General features: G+C 44.7%; 1 protein-coding gene across 2 annotated transcripts in view; it reads left to right on the top strand.

Moving 5' to 3' along the window:
• Positions 1 to 22,770, top strand: part of RORA (RAR related orphan receptor A) — a 711,367-nt gene that overhangs the window by 293,949 nt on the left and 394,648 nt on the right. Inside the window, exon 1 of one of the 2 annotated variants that reach the window (XM_049611701.1) lies at positions 19,321 to 20,768. The exons of the other annotated variant lie outside the window; for it this stretch is intronic. Within the exon in view, the coding sequence (XP_049467658.1) occupies positions 20,711 to 20,768 (58 nt within the window). The 5' untranslated portion in view covers positions 19,321 to 20,710. Of the gene's footprint in view, positions 1 to 19,320; positions 20,769 to 22,770 lie in introns of those variants that run through there. 2 annotated transcript variants of the gene reach the window in all.

Raw genomic sequence — 22,770 nt, 5'->3', positions numbered from 1 at the left:
GAGAATCCCAAGCAGGCTCCACACTGTCAGTGCAGGGCCCGATCCAGGGCTCAAACCCCACAAACCATGAGATCATGACCTGAGCCAGAATCAAGAGTCGGACACTTAACCGACTGAGCCACCCAGGCGCCCCTGCATTTTTATATTTTTATGCCATGAACATGTATTTGTCGTAGTGGCACAGTAAGCTAGTGCTTAAAAATTAAGAGACTCCTCATTCCAGTTGTGTGCTTTGTTTTCGGTGAGTGAAAAAGGATGGAATAAATATAACTTAATGCCTCTGTTCCATTCTCCTGGCACCCACGTTGGTCACACCTTAAGCCTCAGAGAAGTCACCAGCTAACCCTTTCGGAAGATGAGTTGTCAACAAGCTAAGAGCCAGAGTTTGTCTCTGGAGTGGGATAGTACGCAGCGGGGATGGGAAGGATGGCAGGGGGCAGGAGAACAAGTACCAGGGTGAGTGTCACCCAGTGGGCTGACTCTACCTGTGCTGGCTCCCTGAAACACAGTGCCCGTGCCCACACAGAATCACGGCCAATCACCGGCTCTGTTCAGAGCAGAGTCAGACACGGAGGAAAGGGTAGGACCAGCCTTCTTAGTCCCTGCTCACTCCAGCTCCCAGGGCAATTTAACTGCATCTAGCACACAGCATGCTGTTGGGTGAGTTGGATGGGAGGGTTCCTTCTGGCCATTCTGGGTGAGGTCGTTGCCACTGTGACTTGTGGTGGGAACATAGTAGGCGCATAAGGTATAGGGTAGCCGGCTAAACAAAGTTTTGTTGCTGTGGCGTGTTCCGAAAGGCATCAGCGCTTTGCCTCGCAGTTAGTTTTTAGGTGTAAATGAATAGATGGATCAACACAGCACCGTCATAAGTAAATACATTCTAGAATTGGGGATTCTTTTAAGAGTTGGAAGAGATCCTAGAAGCTGCCGGAAGCCCATGGAAGTCAGTGGCTTGCTTCAGGTCACCCCAAGGGTCAGAAACACAGTTGAGACTAGACTGTAGGCCTCCAGCCCCCCAGTCCAGGGCTTTCCCCATTGGCTCTGTTTACCCTCATTCACTAATTTATCCCACGCACATTTACTTTGGGGCCAACTGGGTGCTGGGCACTGAGTGGGGAAGGGGGATCCACACATGAATAAAATGAGGGCCCTTTTCCTCAGGGTGCTCATAATCTGGTTGGAGGAGCACATTAGCAGGTTATTTAATAAAATGCACTGAGATGCCTGCCTGAAAGGAAGGAACATGAGACGCATAGAACCCAGGAGACCATCTGTTTGAAAGGAGTCAGCACACGGTAAAACCCTGCTCTTGGGTGTGTGATGCCACCATTACTCAGACCCCAGAGGAAGACATCCAGGCTACAGATAAGTTAACAAAGATGGAGATGAAAGAGCAGAGGGGAAAGAGAGGAAGGTCAGCTTTCCTCCTTCATCTGGGCAGTGTGCTCCTTTGAGGAGCTCTGAACTCTTGGTTCATGCAAACAGTTGAGGCTGGACACCATGCCTTTGTGTCTCCCAGAATTACTCACCACAGGGTTTCCTTTGTATGTCACGTGACGATGGTAGCTGCTCTCCCGCTTGTGTTCACAGTTTGAGTTAAAGGGTCTGTCCTTTATTGTGTTAGATCTTGTTTTGACCAGGACAGCGACCATCGATGGTTCTGAAGAATTCAGAAGAGTGCTTTAGACAGAAGCTCTGGGTGTTTCCAGGAGGCTTCCTGACTGCACCCTTTTCCCTTCTCCACAAAGGATCCTGTGCTGGTGGCAAAGGACACAGACAGCCTCTCTGCCCATTGCCCTGTGGTTTGTTAAACGACTGAACAAATCATGAACGAAGACATATGCATCCATCTTCCTTGTCTGGATCTTGATTTGAGCAAACTAGTTATAAGGACATTTTGGGGGTAATCAGGGAAGCTTGGTTAATAGCAGTAGTTTTTAATGATAATAGTATTGTGATTATGGTTTTCAAGAGTTATTTCTTAAAGATGCAAACTGATACATCTTATATATACATAGCAGTAAAATATACTTTTTTTTTAAATATGAAATTTATTGTCAAATTGGTGTCCATACAACACCCAGTGCTTATCCCAACAGGTGCCCTCTTTTTTAACAGTTGGGGATACAGGTTTAGATAAACAAGTTTGGCCATGGATTGATAATTCTTGAAGCTGGGTCATGGGTCCATGGGGGTTTACTATACTTTTCTCTTTAATTTTGTGTATATTCAAAATTTTTCCATATTAAAACATTTTAATATTGAATGACTATATATTGTGCAGCTGCCATGTGTCAGGTCCTGGGCTAGATGTTTTATATGCAGGGTCTTATTATATTCTAACAATATCCTAATAAGTGGGTTGTATTATGCTGATTGCTCAGATGCAGAAGCTGTGATATAAAGCTGAATTGAATTCCAAGTCACACAGTCGGTGGCAGGGCTGGGAATTGAACCCTGACCTTTTTAACTTTTGATTGAAGTAGAACATCTACAGAAATGTGTACAAACAGAGTTGTACAACCCAACGAATTTTTATATGACCGCATCAGATAACCTAGACCCCCAAAATGGCCTAGTACCAGCATCCCTGAAAGCCACCTCATGACCTCGATAGTCACAGTCCCTCCGAAGAGGTCACCACTATCTTGATTTCTAGCACCTTAGATGAGTTTCGCATATATTTTGAACTTCGTATAAATGGAATCATACATTTACGTATGGGTTTTCTTCCCCCTAACATTCTCCCATGTTGATGCCTGTACCATGTCTTTCCTTTTTGTTGCTGTATGTTTGAGGTGGACGATGAAATGAGACAGACACAGAGGAAGAGGTACCACACACAGCATCAGCCACACTGTAGCCATCCAGGAAATGGCACTTGCCTTTCTTTAAAATATTTTAAGTTTATTTACTTTGAGAGAGAGCACAAGTTGGGGAGGAACAGACAGGGAGGGAGGGGGAGACAGAGAGACAGAGAGACAGAGAGACAGAGAGAGAGAGAGAGAGAGAGAGAGAGAGAGAATCCCAAGCAGGCTCCACACTGTCAGTGCAGAGCCCAATGCAGGGCTCGAACTCATGGATCATGAGATCATGACCTGAGCCAAAATCAAGACTCAGACACTCAACGGACTGAGCCACCCAGGGGCCCCTAACTGTTGCCTTTCTTTGCTGCTTATCAAATGTGTTCCAGGTTATTAGAGTTCTCTCCCCAGGTTGCATCACTCCAGGGTCTCTAGAAGCCTTTTTATTTTGCCTCCGACTCTCTGGATGTAATGGTTGGGGGGACGAGATGGTGCTTCTGAGGCTAGACTAAGGCTGATAAAGAAACTGGCCTTTTCTGTCCACTCTTCTTTTTCACTGAATGGGAGCCTTCCTCCCCTTGCACTGTGTATGTGGACAGCACGGGGACGCTGTGGCATCCTTCTCAACTTGTCTCTGTAAATCCTGTAAGATTTTTATTTCTTGAATGGTTGAACTCTCAGGTTTAAGATTACGATTTGTTTTTGTTTATCGATTGGCTGATAGTCCCACCTTCTTCCAGAGATTTTATAATAACAACACAGGTACAAAAAGATCAAGACAATCTACCTAATGCAAAAGCAGGTTTTAAGAAAACAAGAAGGAAAGAAAACTATAATGGAAATGCCTGCCTGAGGCAATCTGAACAAAGGAGCACAAAATGTGGCTCTCAGCCTCCTAGCAGCTGGGGAGGAAGAGGGGACTGTCTCCTATTCTCATAGTAGGAGGCAGTTCAGGTCAGGAAGAGCAAATGTCTGCCTTTTCTTGACCACTGAAAGGAATCTATTGCAGGAGTCTTTGCATAAGGTTACTATGCAAAGATTATTTAAAAAGGCAAAGAAAAAAAAAAAGCATCCCAGAGTCCCTTTCCTGGTAGATGGAGAAACACTTCCCATTTGGCTGTTGTTTCTATTAGCCTCCTATCAATTTGAGACCGTGGGCAACTTGTCCCTCCTGATGGAGTTGCCTTATGGAAAACGACTTGGAGGTAATGGACGTGCATTCTAGGCCCACCTCTGATCTTTACCTGCCGTGTGACTTTGGGCCACACGTTCACCCCTTTCTGGGCCCTGGGTTTCCCCTCTGTTCAACAAGGAACCCCTTGCAGTTCTAAGAGGCAATAATGTTCTTACTCTACACGTGCCAAGCGTGGAGCTCCTGGATAGCTGAGAACCCATCATATCACATAGGGTTCTTCTTTCCCTGTCTGCTGGGTATCCCCTGAAAGTAAACAGCAAGAGCAACTTCAGAGAATAGTCGGCTCCAGGGGATGTAGAAGAAGGAACTGGGAGGACACTGTTGCCCAGAAAATCAGCCTACGTACCAGATTGGTTTTCGGTGGGGTGGGGGTTTCATGCCCACATGTGTTACATGAGCTGCATGCCTTTTCACAGCACCCCTGTTCCTAGTGTATGGAATCCCTCACCCCACCTCCTTTGGGCCTCCTTTCTACAACTAATATTCTCCTGGTCCCCACACTGTCGATGACCAAATAACCCCTTAGCCGAGTTTCCTCACTCCATAGTCAACACGCTGGTAATTCCCACCCGTGCCCTGGATCAACAGTTGTGCAGACTAGCCTCGCAGAACTCGGTCCTCACACCCTTTGCTAAAGCTCATGTGTGTCTTTCGGCCCCCTCCCTGTCACCGGGGCACCCCAGACCTGCCCAGAAACAGGACGAACCTGCACAATGGCATCCTGTGCTGCCAGAAGAAGAAATTAAAAAAATATATGTATTCCTGGTGTCTCCAAGCTTCCTGCTTTTTCTGTGAATGAGGAATCAAAAGATAAAGTCCCTTACCTTAATAACCTTTCTTACAAGGCCACAGCCCATCATGTCATTAATGGGTAATTCCAAGGTAGCCAGTTGTTGGTAAACACACACCTCCAAAGTGCCTAGTTTCTACCTGGCAATTCCAATCATAATTACCATGAAATTACATAACTGCCAATTACCCTGCCATGTGAGTGGTGTAAATAAGTACGTTCCTGCTCTGTGATTATAAATTTGAATGACATGGCTCGTTAATTAGTAGCCACTGGAAATTTACCGATGGGCTACCAAACCAATAACTTTCTCCTCAAGAGGGAAGGGGGTGGTTGGGGTTTGATGTAATCAAGGCCTTAGTGGAGGCATTGGTATCGCCCGTTCTTTCTCTTTTCCTGGTCCCTGCTGTTTGAATGTGGAAAGTGAGGGGGTGCTCCCTGGAACGAAAACATAACTTGGAGACCAAAGGTGATGAATCCCAAGTTAGCCCCTGGCTCGCTGTATGACTGGGAGACAGCACTTAATCCCCCTGAGTCTCAATTTCCTCTGTAAAATGAGCGATGCCAGTGCTGATGACGATGAGTTCTTCCTGGGGTTGGCAGGAGGATTAGATGGGGTGTGCACATGGAAGGTGCAGTAAACTCCCAGCCCTCTCCAGGGTTAGCTGTTGTCGTTGACCAAGGATGGGAGGGAAGCCCTGCTTCCCAGGCGATTCGGCTTCTGTACTCTGAGGTCTGGGTCTGATTCACTTGGTTGTGAAACACCGTCACGGCACAGACACTGTCACGCTTTGTCAGTTGAGGGTGGCAGATTGAACTCGGCTGTGAACTTTTGCCATTTTCTAAAGCGAGATTAGAACTCCCATTTCCATCAGGAAATAAGGGGTGATGCTTCAGATGCATGAGAGGAAAGGATTACACCCAAAGAAATTTAACTCCCAAGAGATTATGTTCTCAGCCCTTGCCTTTAGCGGGGAAATAATCAGCCGAGAGTAAATAGTCTAGTAACAGCTCCAGTTGTGCAACAGGAGGGCTCTGACCGGGCAGCCAGAGCTGCCCCACAGCTAACTTTTCTGACTTTCTCCCAGATAGCTCTCCTTGTGGGTGCCTCACTCAGGCAGGAAAACCCCAGGAGGGAGAAAGTGGGACAGCACCCAGCGATTTCCAAGGAGTGTCTACAAGAGGCTCGGAGCACTTTCAGATAGAATTAGACCAAGAAAGGCCACTTTCCTTAAGACGGAAAACTAATGCCGCTGCTCATCTTGCTTTTTGATGTGCATAAGGGCTGCACCTTGACAAATAGAAAGCTACTCTTGGGGATGATAGATTTATATTCCAAAGTACTGCTAAACTTGTAACCATAGTAACAAACAAAGCTATTACATAAAATGGCTTCACCATGTGAAAGCAATAATTATATTAACCAGATGGGAGGGAAAAAGAGAAGGAGGTCTGATCACTGTGGAAGGTACCAGCAAATTGGATTGAAAATGCATGACATTTTCCTAAATTACCCCTATTTGGGGGCGGGGACAGGAGCCCAAGGATGAGGAGCAGAGGCCGAGTTGGGACCAGCTCCCACCAGGTGGCAGTGTGCAGAAGTTGTAGAAACAGCACTTCTGCTGATGGCTTTCGGCTAGCTTCAGATGAACCTGCTTCAAGGCTTGATTTTAAAGCACCACCCCCCTGCCCATCACCAAGTCAGTGGGGAATTTCCCTGTCAACACTAACAATGTGGAAACAGCCCAAATTAGACTTTATTAAAGAGGATGTTGGTTGAGAATATTCTAGTCGCGAGAAGCAGAGTGTGCTAAGTGAAACGTGAAATGTGAGCGTAGTCTGATTAGGCCCAGAGCGTGTGATACAGACCAGGACCCCCGGTGCGGTTAACTCCTGAGCTTCTCCCCCGATTGTTCCCTCTAGACACGCGGTTCTCAAACATAGGTGCGCGTTAGAATCATCCGGAAGATTTTAATTTAATGTTTTTTTTAACGTTTATTTATTTTTGAGACAGAGAGAGACAAAGCATGAATGGGGGAGGGTCAGAGAGAGAGGGAGACACAGAATCTGAAACAGGCTCCAGGCTCTGAGCAGTCAGCCCAGAGCCCGACGCGGGGCTCGAACTCACTGACCATGAGATCGTGACCTGAGCCGAAGTCGGACGCTTAACCAACTGAGCCACCCAGGCGCCCCCATCCGGAAGATTTTAAAAATCCCTGGCACCTGGCTGCCATCCTCACCATTTCTGATTTAATTGTATGTGGCTTATGTAGCCTGGGCATTGGGATTTTTGAACAAAATACCTTCCAGGTGATTCCAGTGATTTCTGGGGTGGGGTGGGAGGAAGCCGTTTACAAAGAGGGAGCTGAGGTGAACTGTTCAGAGTTGGCATCTTTGGGGGCAAAAGGAGCTGGGGACTGGCTTTCTCATTAACTGCTCTCTCTTTTAACCTGGTGGGTGGTTCTCTGTTTAATTATTCTAACTAGAAAATATCAGCTGACCAGTGCAGAAAGTGCCTTCCTGATGTTTCAGGCTATCTGTGCATTTGTTGTAGAATGTCAAGGACCCTTCCCTCGTTTCTCTTGATCTGTATATCTCAGTGGTGATGCCTCCTGTCAAATCCCTGGCCAGTAAGATCTGTTCCTTTCCAAGGCCAGGGGGATTGCACAACACAGATGCATCTGAGGGAATCTGAATATCTAGCTAGATCTTGTGTAATTTGACCCAATCAAAGACACATGCAGGGACGGCCCTGGGAAAAATGTAGGCAAAACTGCCTTTCCTTCCCTCACCCCTCTCTCCTGGGCACCCTCCCTCCCCAGGGCCCCACCCAGTGGATTTTAAACCTCTCTCCTTCCACTCAGTTTTAAGTGAAGTGTTGGTGAATGAAATAATGGATTAATCAAAGAAACTCCCCCTCCCTTCCTGTAGGGAGCCTTCACGTGACAGACAAGACCCTAAGAGCTTTATCTCTGCCACTTATCTCAGCACATTTGTGTGGTAGGCCTTATTGTGTTAATTTTCAATTTTTAGAAAAGGAAACAGGCTTGAGGAGGGTAAAGGTCTTGGGTTTGGCCTCCTAGCTAGTGAGTGGCAGAATGGGATTTGAACCCACATCCTTGAGAGCTGGAACTCTTAATCCTACCTTACACTGCTTCCTTTTTAGCTTCTTAGAACTGAAGTTTCCTGCCTTGGCTCTCTAATACAGAAACCACTAGTGGCTGTTAACATTTAAATCTAAATTAACTAAAATCATGTAAGATTAAAAATTCAATTACTCCTCAGTCACACTAACCACATTTCAAGTACTTAGTAGCCTTTTATGGTTAGTCACTACTGTATTGGGCAATGTAGAAAATAGAGCATTTACATCATCATAGAAAGTTCTGTCGTACTTAGAAATAATCTGTCAAGTCTTTACAACTTACAGATGAGGAAATAAGGACCAGGGAGGAACAGTGATTTGCTCAAGAACCAGCCCTCTGTGGCTGTACGTTACCCAGAGGATAAAGTACAGGCTAGAACCTGGACTTCCTGATGCTCATCTCTTGCAACCTTTACATAAGACCATACCTGCCACTCAAAACCGTTCTCGAATGTTGAACAAAGGAAGACTGGGGCACAAACCTGGGAGACTGTGCATCAGCTGGGCTAGACAGCTAAGGTAGACAGAGGGAGGAGACTTTAAATGCTGCTAATCAAAGCTCCAGAAGGCCTTCTCTAAGCCCCTGGGATTATTGCTGCTAAGGTTGAATCGCAAGGGTCTTCAGAGAAGCGCATGCTCTATCAGTGAAATCAGTGCTGCCTGGGTACTTCCTCTGGGGCCAACAGTTTGTAGGTATGTGCCCTCCCTTGGGTGGTATCCAGGCTGTAGTCAGACTGCTTATTGGTAAAGAAGTGACAATGCTTGTGATCTGGAATGCAGCTTAGGGAACACTTATTGGTGGTGCTTCTGGGCCACACTAAGGAGAGCAGGCTGCAGAAATGAGTAAAGACTAATCTCTCCCCTGTGGGACTCCAAAACCAGAGGAATAATAGGGGCCAGTGATGTGGACTGGAGAGAGTTCGGTCTCCAGGCTTAGATCTGTATTCAGTTTCTGGCATGGCCACTTACTAGCTGGGTGCCCTTGGGTATCATACACAGTTTTTCTGATCCTCTCCTCCTTAATTGTAAAGTCACATTTGTCATGGCCAATTCCCTTGTCAGAACTGAAATGAGAGATTGAAGTACTTGGCCTGGTACCTGGCTCAGAGCAGGTACCAAAGAAACCTTAGTTCCCTTCTCTCTCCACCATTGCTGCTTCTTCGTGGATGGCCCACCAGCCCCCAGAGTCCCCTGACATTTCTGGGGTCAGCCAGAAGGTGGATTATCACTTTAGGATGCCTGAGATGTTGAGTCTTTACTTATTTTTTTAAATGATGGAATCCCCAGGCCTGGGTTCCCATGGATTTACCTTATTTTCTACTTGTTAATCACGTTCATGGATGGCTTCCTGGACAAGTGAGATGTTCCATGGGAAATTCATTTCAGGAAATTTGTGTTTTAGAGCACAGGAGTACAAAATAACATATTTTCTGGTGAAAGAAGCCAGCTAGACCCTGAAATATTCATTCACGTCACAAGTATTTACTAAGTGCTTACTGTGTTCTGAGTACCGTGTTAAGCGTTGGGGATACAACAGTGGACATGCTCGACAAAATTGTGCAGGCTTTTTCATAAACCACAAGTTGAAAGCACACATTTGCATTCCTTGTTGTGGATCCAGTTCTGAGGGTAGATGTTTGTGAGAAGGAGGGGTTGCCTAGCCTCAGAAAGCATGGCTGTGGAATTACATACGAATTTCTTCTTTTTCACTGGGAGCTGCCTTCCCCCAGCCTTCTCCATGGGCACATACTTGGGAAAGCCCCTTCCCCATAGCCTCCAGCCCTTTCTCTTGGAATCCAACATTGCAGTTTACATTTGGTGCTTCTTGAGCCCAAAACAATTTCTTAATTCAACAGATTGTCACAAATCACTCCCTGGCCATGTAGAGTCTGGCAAATTAGCACAGCTGCCTGCAGAAGAAGATATTTGTTCTGCGCATGAGCCCCTCTTTACCTTCGTGGTCCTTTCCTCGTTGATTGAGCACAGATCATCTCTTGGGCGTCCTCTCTGTGCTAGATGGGGTTTTAGACGTCAGGGTTACAAAGAAGAATGCAATACAGTCCCCTTCCTACAAGACTTGCAGTGTGGAAGGGATACAGACATAAAACAGAAAGACCCGGTCCTCCAGACTAAGTTCCATAGGATGGAATGCCACAGAACAAAGGAATGGTCAGTTTGTTTGGGTTTGGAGAGCTCCGACATGGAAGGGCAGACAAAAGGAGGAAAGGGGGTTTTCAAAAGAGAGAACAGCATGTGTAAAGGCGTATACATAATTTCTTCAGACTCTTTAATAGACTCTAACTTCACAATTGTTACTTTGACCCTAAACAGTAAATCCATAGTGTTTAAGTGTGTTCTACACTCAACCAAATATTTGTTCATACCCTTCTTTACCCGTGTCTGCTACTAACAAATGCCAGCAATGCACAGCAGAGTCTTTGTTCTAACGTTTGCTTTAAATAAAATAGGGCTGCCTTTCTGTCTTCCACTTGACTCACAGTGAAACAGAAAGCCCTAGAATGAGGTAAGTCGTTTGGTGCACTGAGATAAGGGACAGAGTAGCCTGTCACATGGCAGTCAGTGGGTGTGGGAGGGGTGTTGTGCTGACAGTCGCTAAGAAGTGCAAAAACATTAAGGGGGCTTGGCCAACCCAAATGGAATGCCAAGTTGTTAGCCAATTTCCTTCATGCTTTCCGTGGAGAGGTGGGTGTAGGAGGCTGATCATAGCCTGGTTTCCTGGTTCTGGAAACTGGAGGTGTGGCCAGGAGCCCTCTGTAACTTTCCAAGTAGTGGTCATGAAGGCTATGGAAGTGACCATGGACCTTGCTGTCAACACCGGAGTCTGAGTACTGGGTGGCTGGGCTCTTAACTCACCCCCACATCCCAGCATGCAGCCACTTAGAAGCCAGGAAAAGGAGGCAGATCTTCCAAAGCCTGGCTGCCCTTATGCAGTATTGTAGTGGAACCTAATCCAAGCAGATATTGATAAGAAGAAATCCTATAAAGTGCTGTTATGAGCAAACATTACCTTTTCAGAGTATTATTTCTTCAAATATAACTTCTTTTTTTTTTTTTCAACGTTTTTTATTTATTTTTGGGAGAGAGAGAGACAGAGCATGAACGGGGGAGGGGCAGAGAGAGGGAGACACAGAATCGGAAACAGCCTCCAGGCTCCGAGCCATCAGCCCAGAGCCTGACGCGGGGCTCGAACTCACGGACCGCGAGATCGTGACCTGGCTGAAGTTGGACACTTAACCGACTGCGCCACCCAGGCGCCCCCAAATATAACTTCTAAAACTAAATTGTATGATGGTTGTACTATGATATGAATTTACTAAAAATCATTAAATTGTGTACTTAAAATGAGTGGATTTTATGGCGTGTAAATTTTATCTTAATAAAGCTGCTTTCAAACTTTTTAAAATCAGATTCATTAAAGGGTCCTCAGAGCACTTCTCTAGAGCGTAGAACACTTAACAGGCATTTCCTTAAGCAAAAGAATACAGTCACAGGACTGTGGTCAGGGCTCCTGGCATACCTCTTCTGCCCCTTTCCCACCTCTGTGGCCTTCCCAGCATTGGTTTCCTGAGACCCTCCTCTCTTTTTCCCCCAAAGAATTGCTTAGTATTTTACCTATTCGCTAGTGAATGAATCCATTGCCCTGAATTGATTCTTTAATATTTTGGCCCTTGCAACTTGTCTCTCATTGTCGAATGATTATTTTTAAATCCCCACTCGGGATTTCAAACCTTAGAGGAAGGGCTAGAATAGAATTGAAGAAGGGATGCCTTCCCCTGAGAATCTGGAAATCACAACAGGAAGGCAGCCATTGGCATTTTGTCTACAAATGAAATCAGTCAACCAAGTCTGACCACAGATTGAGTTGGTCCGATGTTCTTGGACCTGGCCACGTAAATGGCTTTGGGAGCAGAAGGTATGCTACAAGGCTGGCCCGGCCATTCCATATTTCTGTCCATCGGTGAGTAGGACACAGCCAGGTGCTTCCACAGCCCCCTGTGGTCATAAAGACAGCCTGAGACTTAGAGATGATTTATGTCCATGGAGAAGAGCATGGCCTCCTAACATTGACGTGATGGGCAGGGTAGGAATAAATTTAGTCACTTATTATAGGGTCACTCTTGTCAACCTTGTAAAGCACCTTGCATTCACCAAGAAGAAAGCACTGTGATTCCATGGAGAATTGGTTGTGGAAAGCCATTCTAGGCTTGTCCCTTCTCTGTTGCTGTCTAGCTGTATGAATGTAGATGATCCACTTAACCAGTGCTCTGAACCTCCTTCCGCTCATCTCCAAAATGGGACTGTCATCCCCAGCCACACAGGGTTGGTTTGAGGCAGGTGATACTCCTCTGCTCACGGATACTACAGCTAGTAATTCAGATTGACTGAAGGAAGGGGTTTTTACAAGCTGAAGTACTCTACAAACGAGAGTATTATTATTCACTCGACCTTCCCAGTAAGTTTCAAGAAAAAGATAATGCAGATGGTTATTATCTGTCTACTCAATGGCATAGAAAGGCACACTGGTAGCTAAGTGATCTGCCTGCCCAGGATTAATATTTGCATCTCCTGATAGAAACATGTGGCTCTGTGGGAGGCAACATTTTCAAGTTCGGGGTTAGTTTCTACTGTGGTTCAGGAAATCTAGACAGGGAACGTCGACACTGACATTTCAGAACCCTTCCAATTAGTCTCAAGAGTTCAAATATCTCTCTGTTCAATACAACCCAGAGTGTAATCGTTTGTTGGTAATAACCTAGCCCTTGTTTAGCTTCATAGATCTGACTCTGAACCCGGACATCCCATGGACAAAAACACCACTTGCTTTTTATTGGCATGTTGGGTGGAATGGCTCCACACAGCTAGGAAACAATTTTATTTTTCCCCTTTGCAACTCAATTATAAGGCTGAAGGGCACATATAGATTTTTCTGCAGGAAGCAAAGGGCTTTCAGGCTTACTTTATTGGCAGATTTCTGCATCACCTCCACGGTGAAGGGTTAGATGCTTTTAAGGGACAGAAATGCCCAGACTGAAAAAAAAAAAAAAAAAAAAAGGAAAAAATAATAATACATTCCAGATGGCCTTGTAAAAATGAAGGAGGTGTTCTAAATCTTAGCCTTTCACTCCTGCCCCACCAGAGGCTGTTCTCTTCCCAGAGGCTCCATGAATCAAACAAGAAACAAAACAAGGGCCCTGGGCGGTGGTAAGAACTCTGAATTCGAAGCCGGATGCCCAGGCTGGGGCTTTGTCCCCAACTCTGACACATGCAGAGTCGGGGCCCTGCTTAGCCTCTATTCCTCAGTTTCTTCATGTGTAAAGTGAAGGTTGTGGACAGATTGCTTTGTAAATTCCCCCTTTATTGATGTTCTGTGTCTCTGTTTCTTCAGATTTTCTTACAGGACATCTTTCTCCATTTATTGGTGCATGTTGCGATTAAATATTGTGGGAAGGCTCAATGTGAGAGATGGAAAGGCAGGAATAAACTGTGATCCTGGGTTTTCTGCTAACTTTGGCTTTTCCTCTTGGCCCACTTAGGTGTTAAGGAGCCTGTCTCTGAAACATCAACACCTTGCCTTGGCAAGATACTCTCTGCTCTTTTGTTCAAATCCCAGAAATTCCCTGATGGCTCAGAATAGCTCAACTGGGAGTCTCGTGCCCAAGGCTGGCAGATGTGTCCAGCGTAGCATCTGGAATAGAACCCAAAGCAGCTAGAATATTGGGAGCCCGTGTCCTTGCAGTGTGAATATTTGCAGTTGTTTTTCTAGTCCAGTAAAGCTGTCGAGGGCTCACGTGGCTTCTTGGGACACGTTTCAACTTGCACTGACACGAGTGGCATGAGCAGACCCATCCACCTCCCAGCACCCTGAAGTAACAGTGGCAAGGAGGTTCACCCGTTGAGGGCAACACAGTTTGGGCAGTATACTGGGCCGTACTCATGAAAGAATCCCTGAGTCTGAGGGGACATCCTTTCTCTCCAGCACTGGGTTGTTGGTCTACGGTAACCTGCGAGCTCTCAGTAAAAAAGAAAATCAAAGTAAAGGAAAATAATTCCCATCTTTAGTATACCAGGCAGCAAGCAGGGTGTAATCGCACCAGTGCTGTGGTACCTGGCACAATATTCAGTTGGCAAAAACCACACTGTCTTACATGCATAATAAGCTCAATATTCAGCCTGTGTTACTGAGGCCCTGGTGAGGAGAGGGTCGGAGGGGGAAACAAGATGGGAGAGAGAATAGAAATGAATATTGAATCCAAAGTATTATTGTTAGAATCTCTGGAGAAAATGGCTCCCGGACATACAGGATTTTCAATACAGTTTAAAAAAAGGAATGACTCTTCTGGTTTTTCCATTTATTGTAGCTTCCCAGAGCTTATTTTTAGTAGCACTAATAGTGCCTCCTACCCCTGTACTCATTTTCTACAGATTTAAAAATTTTGTATTATCCTGTCCCTCCAGAGGTGCCTTCTATTTCTACAACATTAGTACCATGGAAGGGGGGGGGGGTGTGGAAATAGGGCATTTCTGAGAGAAAAGTGTCTTGGATATTTGCATTCCAATTTGATTAGTATTTTTGCTTCTCCTGGTTCATTCTGAATCAAGGGAAAACATATTTAAATGGAAATAGATTGATGCCAAGGATCTCTGGACCCTAAAGGTCCCCCTAGCCCCTCTCATTGCCCCCCCCCCACACACACACACACAAACACAACATGGTTAGGTCAGGCACGGGTGTCCCCTCGGAGCTGGGCTGATAAAGGCCTTGACACAGGGGCCTCACCAAGATGGATCAACTATAAACTCAACCCTGCCCAGGCTGAGCTACGAGCAGGAGAAACCACATGAGCATGTGGCCTGTGTGTTTCTTGGTGGAGGTGGGGAGTTCTGAGCAATCAGACCCCATGCACAGTCTCAGAGGCCAGAATGAGGGAGTCTATGAATGAGGAAGTCCAGAAACTGCCCTCGTAGAAGCACCCTCTGGGTTGATCATGCACCTGGGAACAAAAATATGACCGCAGAGTCTGCTGCTAAACAGTGACAATACTGGAGTTCTTTACAATTCTTTTTTTTTTTATTTTAAGTAGGCTTCCACACCCAATGTGGGACTCAAACTCACTACCCCGAGATCAAGAGTTGCATGCCCTACTGACTGAGCCAGCCAGGTGCCCCACAGTACTTGAGTTCTGACTGGAGTTTCAGACCTCAGTGACTTTGCACACACCTCTTGATAAACTGGGCCGCTTTGCCAAATTACACATGGGAACTAGATGGAGTGTAGCATATGCTATCTTTACCTGTTGGCTCCTGGGGTGGCTGATGGTTCCTGAAAGAAAGCTATCTCTGGGCATTCTCAGCTCATCGCTGCTTTTATAAAGTGATGGCTGTGTGACAACATGATTATCTGGGTTCTAACAGGGACATTACAGGCCAAGTGTAAGAAAGTAATGCTCTGTTAGATTTCTACATACAGTCTCTTGTAGCTTAAAGAATTCACAACTAGCCTAAAAATGTTAGATCTGAAATGGACTTAAGAGATACTTTATCTCACTCATTGTTATGTAGTTGAGGTCCCTGAGTCCACAGAGGGGATGTCGCTGGCTGAACATCACCCAGCAGGTGTCTTGTACAGGTTCATGGACTATGTCTCTGGACCCTTCTATTGCTCCTTTCAGTGTTCCTTGAAGAAGACAGACGACAAAAAAAAAAAAAAAAAAAAAAGGAAGAAGAAGACAGAGTGGCATTATGTACATGTAGGGAGTAGGGAGTAGAGATGCCAGTAACACCTCCCTGTGACTGCCTCTTATAGCTTCTTCCCAACTCTTATGTGCTGGGCAGCCCTAAGCAAGTTGCTCTCCCTCTCTGTACCTTGTTTACCACTTGTGTAAAACGCAGATGAAGCTGATGCTGATGGTTGATGTTACTTCCCTCCCCAAGTGCTAAGTGGTCCAGAATGAGCTTTAGAGTCAGACAAATGGGTTCAAATCTGGATGCTCCTTCATTCAGCGCTTGGAGCACTTGGGTCACTTACTCTCTCTGAGCCTCTGTTTCCTTAATTTTAAAATAGGGGTAATAATACCTAACTCACAAAGTTATTGTAAAGACTAAATGATAAAATATATATGTAAAACTCTTCAGCCCATGTGCTCAATAAATGGCCACTGCTATTATTGTAATTGCCAACTATAATAATGAGTTAGAAAAATGTAGGTAAAAGTCCTAACACAAATCCTAATGTGTGATAAAAATATTAGTTATTAACTAAAACGGCCATAGTATTCATCCCAACCTGTTAAGATTCCTACGTATCTAGCAGCTGGATCAGCCCAGAACTGGGTACTAGGTTTGTTTGCTAAGTCAGCTTAAATCACTCGTTTGCCTCTGATACAGTCTGGCTATTTCTGACGTGGCCAAAGAGACTGCAGAGGGCATTAAGCTCCAGAAGAGGAACTACAAACAAGATTTCAGAGAGGGAGAGATTTCCTATAATTGCTAGGACCACCTCCCCGCCAGTTTGATTTCCCGTGCAGACGAGTGTGTTGAAAAGATTGATGTGGGTGTGACCTTCAGACCCTGTTTGGAAATTATAAATACAAATGGTGCTTTAATGGTACATGTGGCAGTTGGGGGGTTGTGTTAATTACATTTGAATAGAGACATGGTGATAACTCACTAGCTCTGCCCCTGGTAGTTAATTTTGTTACATCCAGGGGAAAATTCTGTTGGGGTCTATGAGTAGCTGTGGTGCAATTAGACGGCAAGAGGGTTTTTGTCGGTACGGTTGCTATTGATTAGTATTTACTTTAAAAAGAGTAAAAGCTATTCCCTCGTGCTCGAGCTGCCTAATCTGTCAGGGACACGGCTACATGTTTTGGAGATGCATAGCAGGCTTTTTCATATATTCTGACCCCCCCCCCCCGCCCAAAGAGAGTCCAGTATAAAAATCTCCCCAACTGGTTTTAATGATGCTCAAATAAAAGGCATATACCACAGCCAAGATCTCATTAAAAGAGGGAAGTCTTTTTGTAGATTTGCTTATTTATTTATGAAACGCCTCTGAAATATTTATAAATGCTTCCCTGATATTTGTCTGAAAATACATTTTAGGGCTTCTTTGGTGGAAGGCAGGGGAGGGGGAGACTGGAGGAGAGGATGCCGGTGGAAGAAAAAGAGGTGAACTTGGCACAGTTTCTTCCCCTTGCAGTGAAGTGGGCTGTGCCAGGGTATTATCCGCATGTGTCACTAGGGGGTGCCCCAGGAACCGGGCAGACTCTAACCTGCTCCGTACAGGTGACCCGACTTGCTTGCATCCCTTAAACAGAAGCAATGGCAATCACTAGTGCTCTGTTTAATTTTCCTGACAGAACCAGGGCAGATTCAGACACTCTTGAGGCCCTTATCACTTCCTTCACTTTTAGAGCTATTTATTAATTGAAATAATAGTTATGCTACCGCTTGCCTCAGACCTACTTTCATCTGTTTAGCAACTGCTTTCTACGAAACACAAAAGGGCTGAGCAATGACACTGGTGTCTTAATTAACCATTGAATACCTTATAGAGCATTTGTCACTTACAAGAAAGCATAGTGGTCCCTGTTTTTAAACAAAACAAAACCCCAAAAACCAGATACACAGAGAAAAAAAAAAAGTCGATCTAACGAGCTGTCTTGGATGTGTCTTTCGAATTCTGTTTTTTCATCATGGTGCTTTGCACTCACATACCTATGCAAAGTAAGGAATCTCAGGCTTATCTGGAGCAAACCAGTGAATTTACTCTTCTCCTCAACTTTCAGAGAATCTGGTTGCACAGTGGCTCAGAGAAGTGGCCCAAGATCAGAGAGGATAACACAGCTAAGACTGCTTATTAGTTAAAAGAAGAGTAGGGGCTGATTTAAGCTTCCGTAACCCAAATGTTTCCAAGCCTTTCCAGCCCGTGGGTATAAGTAAGTCTCATTGATATTAAGACCAGAGCCTCGACCCTTACCTATTAATGTAGGTAACACAGCCCCTTATAAAGCTCATTCCAAACTCAGTGTCACTTTGAGTTGCCAAGGTAGAGTTTTATATCTGGTTAGGAATTAGTCTGGGCTAACTCACCGCTGGATTCTGCTTGCTATTCTGAGTTCCACTGGGGCCATCAATATTGGCCCCAAAGCATGCCACGCTTATATTATTATTATTATTATTATTATTAACTATTAGTTACGGACTTCTGCCTCTTCTCATGATTGATTTCTGGCTCTAGCCACCAACCCTCTCATATCTTTCATTACCAGGACAGAGCAGTAGCCTATGTTGAAGTGAGGAAAAGTGTTTTCTGTCTCTGGACTCATTTAGGAAGGTTTCACCTTAGTAAAGTAGTTAGAACCTGAAGGTACTCCAGAATTTGATGAGGGAGGCTTTTCAGTTTATATGTACAGCCCTTTCTCCCTGAGGTGTATACAGCCCCTGGAAGATGAGGACTGGATGCGTTGAAACTCCAGCTAGCATAATGGAAGAGAACATCTAGCCTATCTGAACATCTTCCCCCCGGACTCTCAGCCTTGTGGCTCGGTCTGATTGGCCCTGCTGAATTCTCCCATGGTGATGCTTGATTTTCATCCCGAAGAAGGTTCTCAGCCCCCATGCAAATAAATATTTAAGGAAAAGACTCCTCTTACTCCACATACTATGTTTCTGAAGCTCTGTTCTCTCCCAGTGAGGACCTCCAAATCCTAAACATCAACCTAGTAAGAGAGAAGGCCTTCAGTAACAGCCGGGATAAATCTGGGGAAGGGTAAATGTGGCAATGACATTATGGTTACCTTGTTTCAGCTCTCTTTCGATGGTTATGTGGTATTTGAAACATTACAAAGAACGGATGCCTTGTAAGGACTGTGCAACCCCTCAGGGCGAAACAAATGCTGCACCGAACATTGAGCTTAAGGTTCAGAATTAGTAGACACTCAATATAAATAATAGGGAAATCATAGCAGCCCAGGGATTGTTGTTATTGACCTTTCATTTTTCAAAGCAAACAAGATACTTTATATATCACTATATAAGAATGCAAAATGTATCCCTGCAGGCTTAACAAATCAATGGGACAGCAAAGCATTTTTAAAAATTAAAAAAAAAAAATTTTTTTTTAATTTATCTATTTATTTTTGAGACAGAGAGAGCTGGGGGGAGGAGAGGGGAGAGAATCCCAATCAGGTTCTGCACTGTCAGTGCAGAGCCCGACAACAGGGCTCGAACCCATGAAACTGTGAAATCATGACCTGAGCCAAAATCAAGAGTTGGAAGCTTAACCGATGGAGCCACCCAGGTGCCCCAACAGCAAAGCATTTCGTAACAGGAGTTTGCCATGGAAATTTTAACATGTTAGAAGATACTCTACTCACTGCTGCCTCATTTAAAATCTCTGTTATGTGAACTTTTCGACTGGCCTTGTATTTTGCATAATTCTAAATTTAGGGTCCCTGGGAAGGCAGTCTCCTTGTCATAACTACTGTATTGCTATTTATGTACTTCTGTGTGTCCTCATCTGTGAACATGTTGGGATAGCATGGTACCTTCTTAGTGGTGAGTCTCTGAATTTGCCACCTCCAGTTGCACAGCACTTGGAGGAAAGAGTTGGTGGAATATAGTAGTTTGCCAAATGAACTTCAAAATGAAGCAGAGTTTTGAAAATCAGTACCAGATCATGTGCCTGGGGCCTAGAGAAACCGAGGAGGTCCGAGGCAAAGTGCGTGCACAGGACTCTGAGGCTGCTGACTCCCCCTGGGCAGAATGATTCCAGAAGGCGTTTATGTAAAGTTTCTTGCCAAATAGGCACATAGGGCCCATAAATGTGTCCAGCGGTAGAAACCGTGGACCCTGGTGGTCTCTTTCGAGGGTGCCCTGGGGAAGACCGTGTTACTCGATGTCCTCTCAAGTTGCAGTGAGAAGAGACTGGAGGCAGGTTTGCTCACCCTTCCCCAGTGACATTGTTAGTACAGAGTCTACACTGTCTTCTCCTGGGACCCTACTACTACTACTACTACTACTATAAATATCGGGCCCCTGGTGGCTGCCTGATGAATACCTGTTGAGTTGATTTTCCTGAGCTGGAAGTCTCAGCCAGCAAGGTCAGGATAGTCTCCCCACACCCAGAGGGACTTGCCAGAATCCATCCCCTGCATAAAATGCTTCACATTAGCCTAGTTTCTCTCCAAAGCCCTTTTTCCCCTCCAACTTTATTTATTTGCGTCTGAGAGAAATCCTCAATTAGGAGAACATAAACTTGAACATTTGCATATCTTCCTTGTAGCAAAAAAGTGTGTCCCTCAGTTCAGAGCATTCTGCAGGCAGCTATAGATGAGAAGAGACCCAGAGCTGGTGGTGTGTGTCATGCCCCGATTCTGAACTCGGTGACCTTAACTCCTCTGTGGTGGGGGGGTTTGTAACCTAGAAACCAGCCAATGCTGCAAAGCAGGGTTTTTCCTCTCAGGGAGCCGTTGTTAAGCACACGAGACATATACCCGCTGCCCCACCCTACCTCACGTTACCACTCTCCCGAGCAAGGTTTTAATCATCTTTCAGCATGCCTACAAAACAAGGTAGAGTCGAGTCTACATAGGAGCAGCAGCAAGCCCTCCTGCTTCCTGGGCCTGGGTTCTAGATGTCAGATAGAAAACACGCAGAGTTCTTCAGTGATGAGCTCTTCCCACATGTCCAAGGAGAGGCCCTTCCTTCATCGCACATGAACCTCCAGGAAGCTGATCCACAGCTCACAAATGCCTATGAATGAGAAAGATCGACAGGTAAACTTTGCACCACTCTATGGTTTTCGAGGTAAGTCAACATTTGATACTGAGATAAGTAGATGTTTATCTGTTTGAATTCCCAGAACCATCGCTGCAGAATTTATCTGGTGACCAGATGACACTACTAGGCTAGCTTTTAATAAGTGAAATGTTCAGAGTGAAAAAATGGAATAGAAATACAGCCAGAACTCTGATATAAGAAGTCTCGTTATTATTCGGATGTACCTGTAATGTTGTCCAATGCATAATTCTGTGATACAGTAGCAAAGAAGAAGAATCTGATTTGATCTGGCTGATTAGCCTTTTGTTTCCCAGACAGTGAGCCAAGGCACCCTGGGCATTGCAGCAAACTCCAAAGAGTGCCAGGAAATATTTTCCAGTAGCTGAGGGAACTGTATCAATTCCTGACATCTCTCAGACATCGTGTGAACTATCAACTCCAGGCAGTTCACAGTTTCACTATTGGAATGCACGACATTCTTTTCAGTGATGTCATACCTTTGCGAAGTGAGGTTTCGGCTGTTGGTATAATATAAAATGGTACCACGTGGTGCAGTGTGGAGCAGGAAATGCGGGTGGGCCTTTCCACTCTAATGCCAGGGTGTCAGAAGTTGTGAAGTAAGTGCTTGTGATTACTTAACAATGAAACGAAAATCCTATTTTTATTTATGCGTACAGGTTTAAAAAAAAACTGCCCAATTGGTAGGACATACTTATTAAGTTATTGGGGCCTCATTAGTACACAGAACTTTTAGGTTATCCCTTTTAGCCTAGGAGTGCTATAAAAAATTACTCCCGCATTAATCATGAAAGAAGAATGCTTGGGAACTTCTGGGTTAGACAGTACACAAGATAAATAATCGTTGTTTGTTATTGAATAAATGACAAGAAGTATCTATTGTGTGCTTATCACATATAGGCGTGATTTTAAAACTACAGAGACATGTATGTGAGATCCCTTTGCCCAAAGTTGGAGGAGGGAAGCAACAATATTAAGGATGTAGGATGTGCCAGAGCCAAAGACTTTACATGTTACCTTATTATATCTGTGTAAAAGCATACGAGGAAGGTTCTGTAGTCATCTTGTAGAATGTAAGATAGTTTCAGAAATAAGACAGTTGTCCAAACCACACATTGGTGGTGAGTAAACAGGCTCGTATTTGACCCAGCTCTATTTGATTCTGAAGCATATTCAGCCTTGTGCTTTCAGTATCTGGGACTATTGTCACAGCAAAATCGAAAGAGCAGTCCACGTGTCTCAATACAAATCAAGAAGATGCTGTTTTAGGACTCCCGTGACAATCCAAATAACTGTGTACTCTCAAGATACTGTGTTTATATTTTGCTGTGTTGATCAGTGTGGGAGCATACTTAATTCTGTGAGTGAATATTTTAATTCTTTTTCCCCCTAATTATGTGGTTAAACCATTTCACTTTGAAACATTTCATTTGGCAGACAGTAAATGACCCTTTTAATCTGGGTCTATGTGCCTTGTACCCAACAAAGTTAAAAAGCACCAAATGATGCCAGTTGGGTTGTGATTGTCAGGTTGTGTGATGTTCAAGCTTAACCCCTAGCAATTAAAGCAGCTCAGGGAAAGAACTTTCCATTCAGACTAAGGGGAAAAGGCTCTCTTACTCTTTTCAGGAAACAACTAAAATAATTCTGTGGCATATATGCTTTCCTGATCTTTGCATAAGGAAAAACAGGCTGTTGGGTGGAAGCTAGCATAACTCTGGGCTTCCCTTGCTGTCGTGTATTGGCTAGATTAGGGAGTCCTCAACAGCATCTTGAAAAAGAGTTTGACTTTGTGGTCTGACATTTGTATAATGGATATTCTGTACACACGTTCCCCACATTTTGTTGATTCAGAGATTACTCAAACTCCGTCCTGATAAAGCTGTATTTAATCTGGGTTTACTTAGTCGTTTGTTTAGTTTAAAGGGTGGAGAGTTGTTTTGGAAAGTGGGTTGCTACTTGCGCTGAAAAGGATTTTTGCTGACGTCCCTACCTGGTGAGATGGCGAGAG

The sequence above is a fragment of the Panthera uncia genome, assembly GCF_023721935.1.
Source record: "Panthera uncia isolate 11264 chromosome B3 unlocalized genomic scaffold, Puncia_PCG_1.0 HiC_scaffold_1, whole genome shotgun sequence".
Lineage (NCBI taxonomy): Eukaryota > Metazoa > Chordata > Mammalia > Carnivora > Felidae > Panthera > Panthera uncia.
The sequence above is the reverse complement of the archived record's forward strand: the minus strand, read 5'-3'. Positions and strand labels throughout refer to the sequence as shown.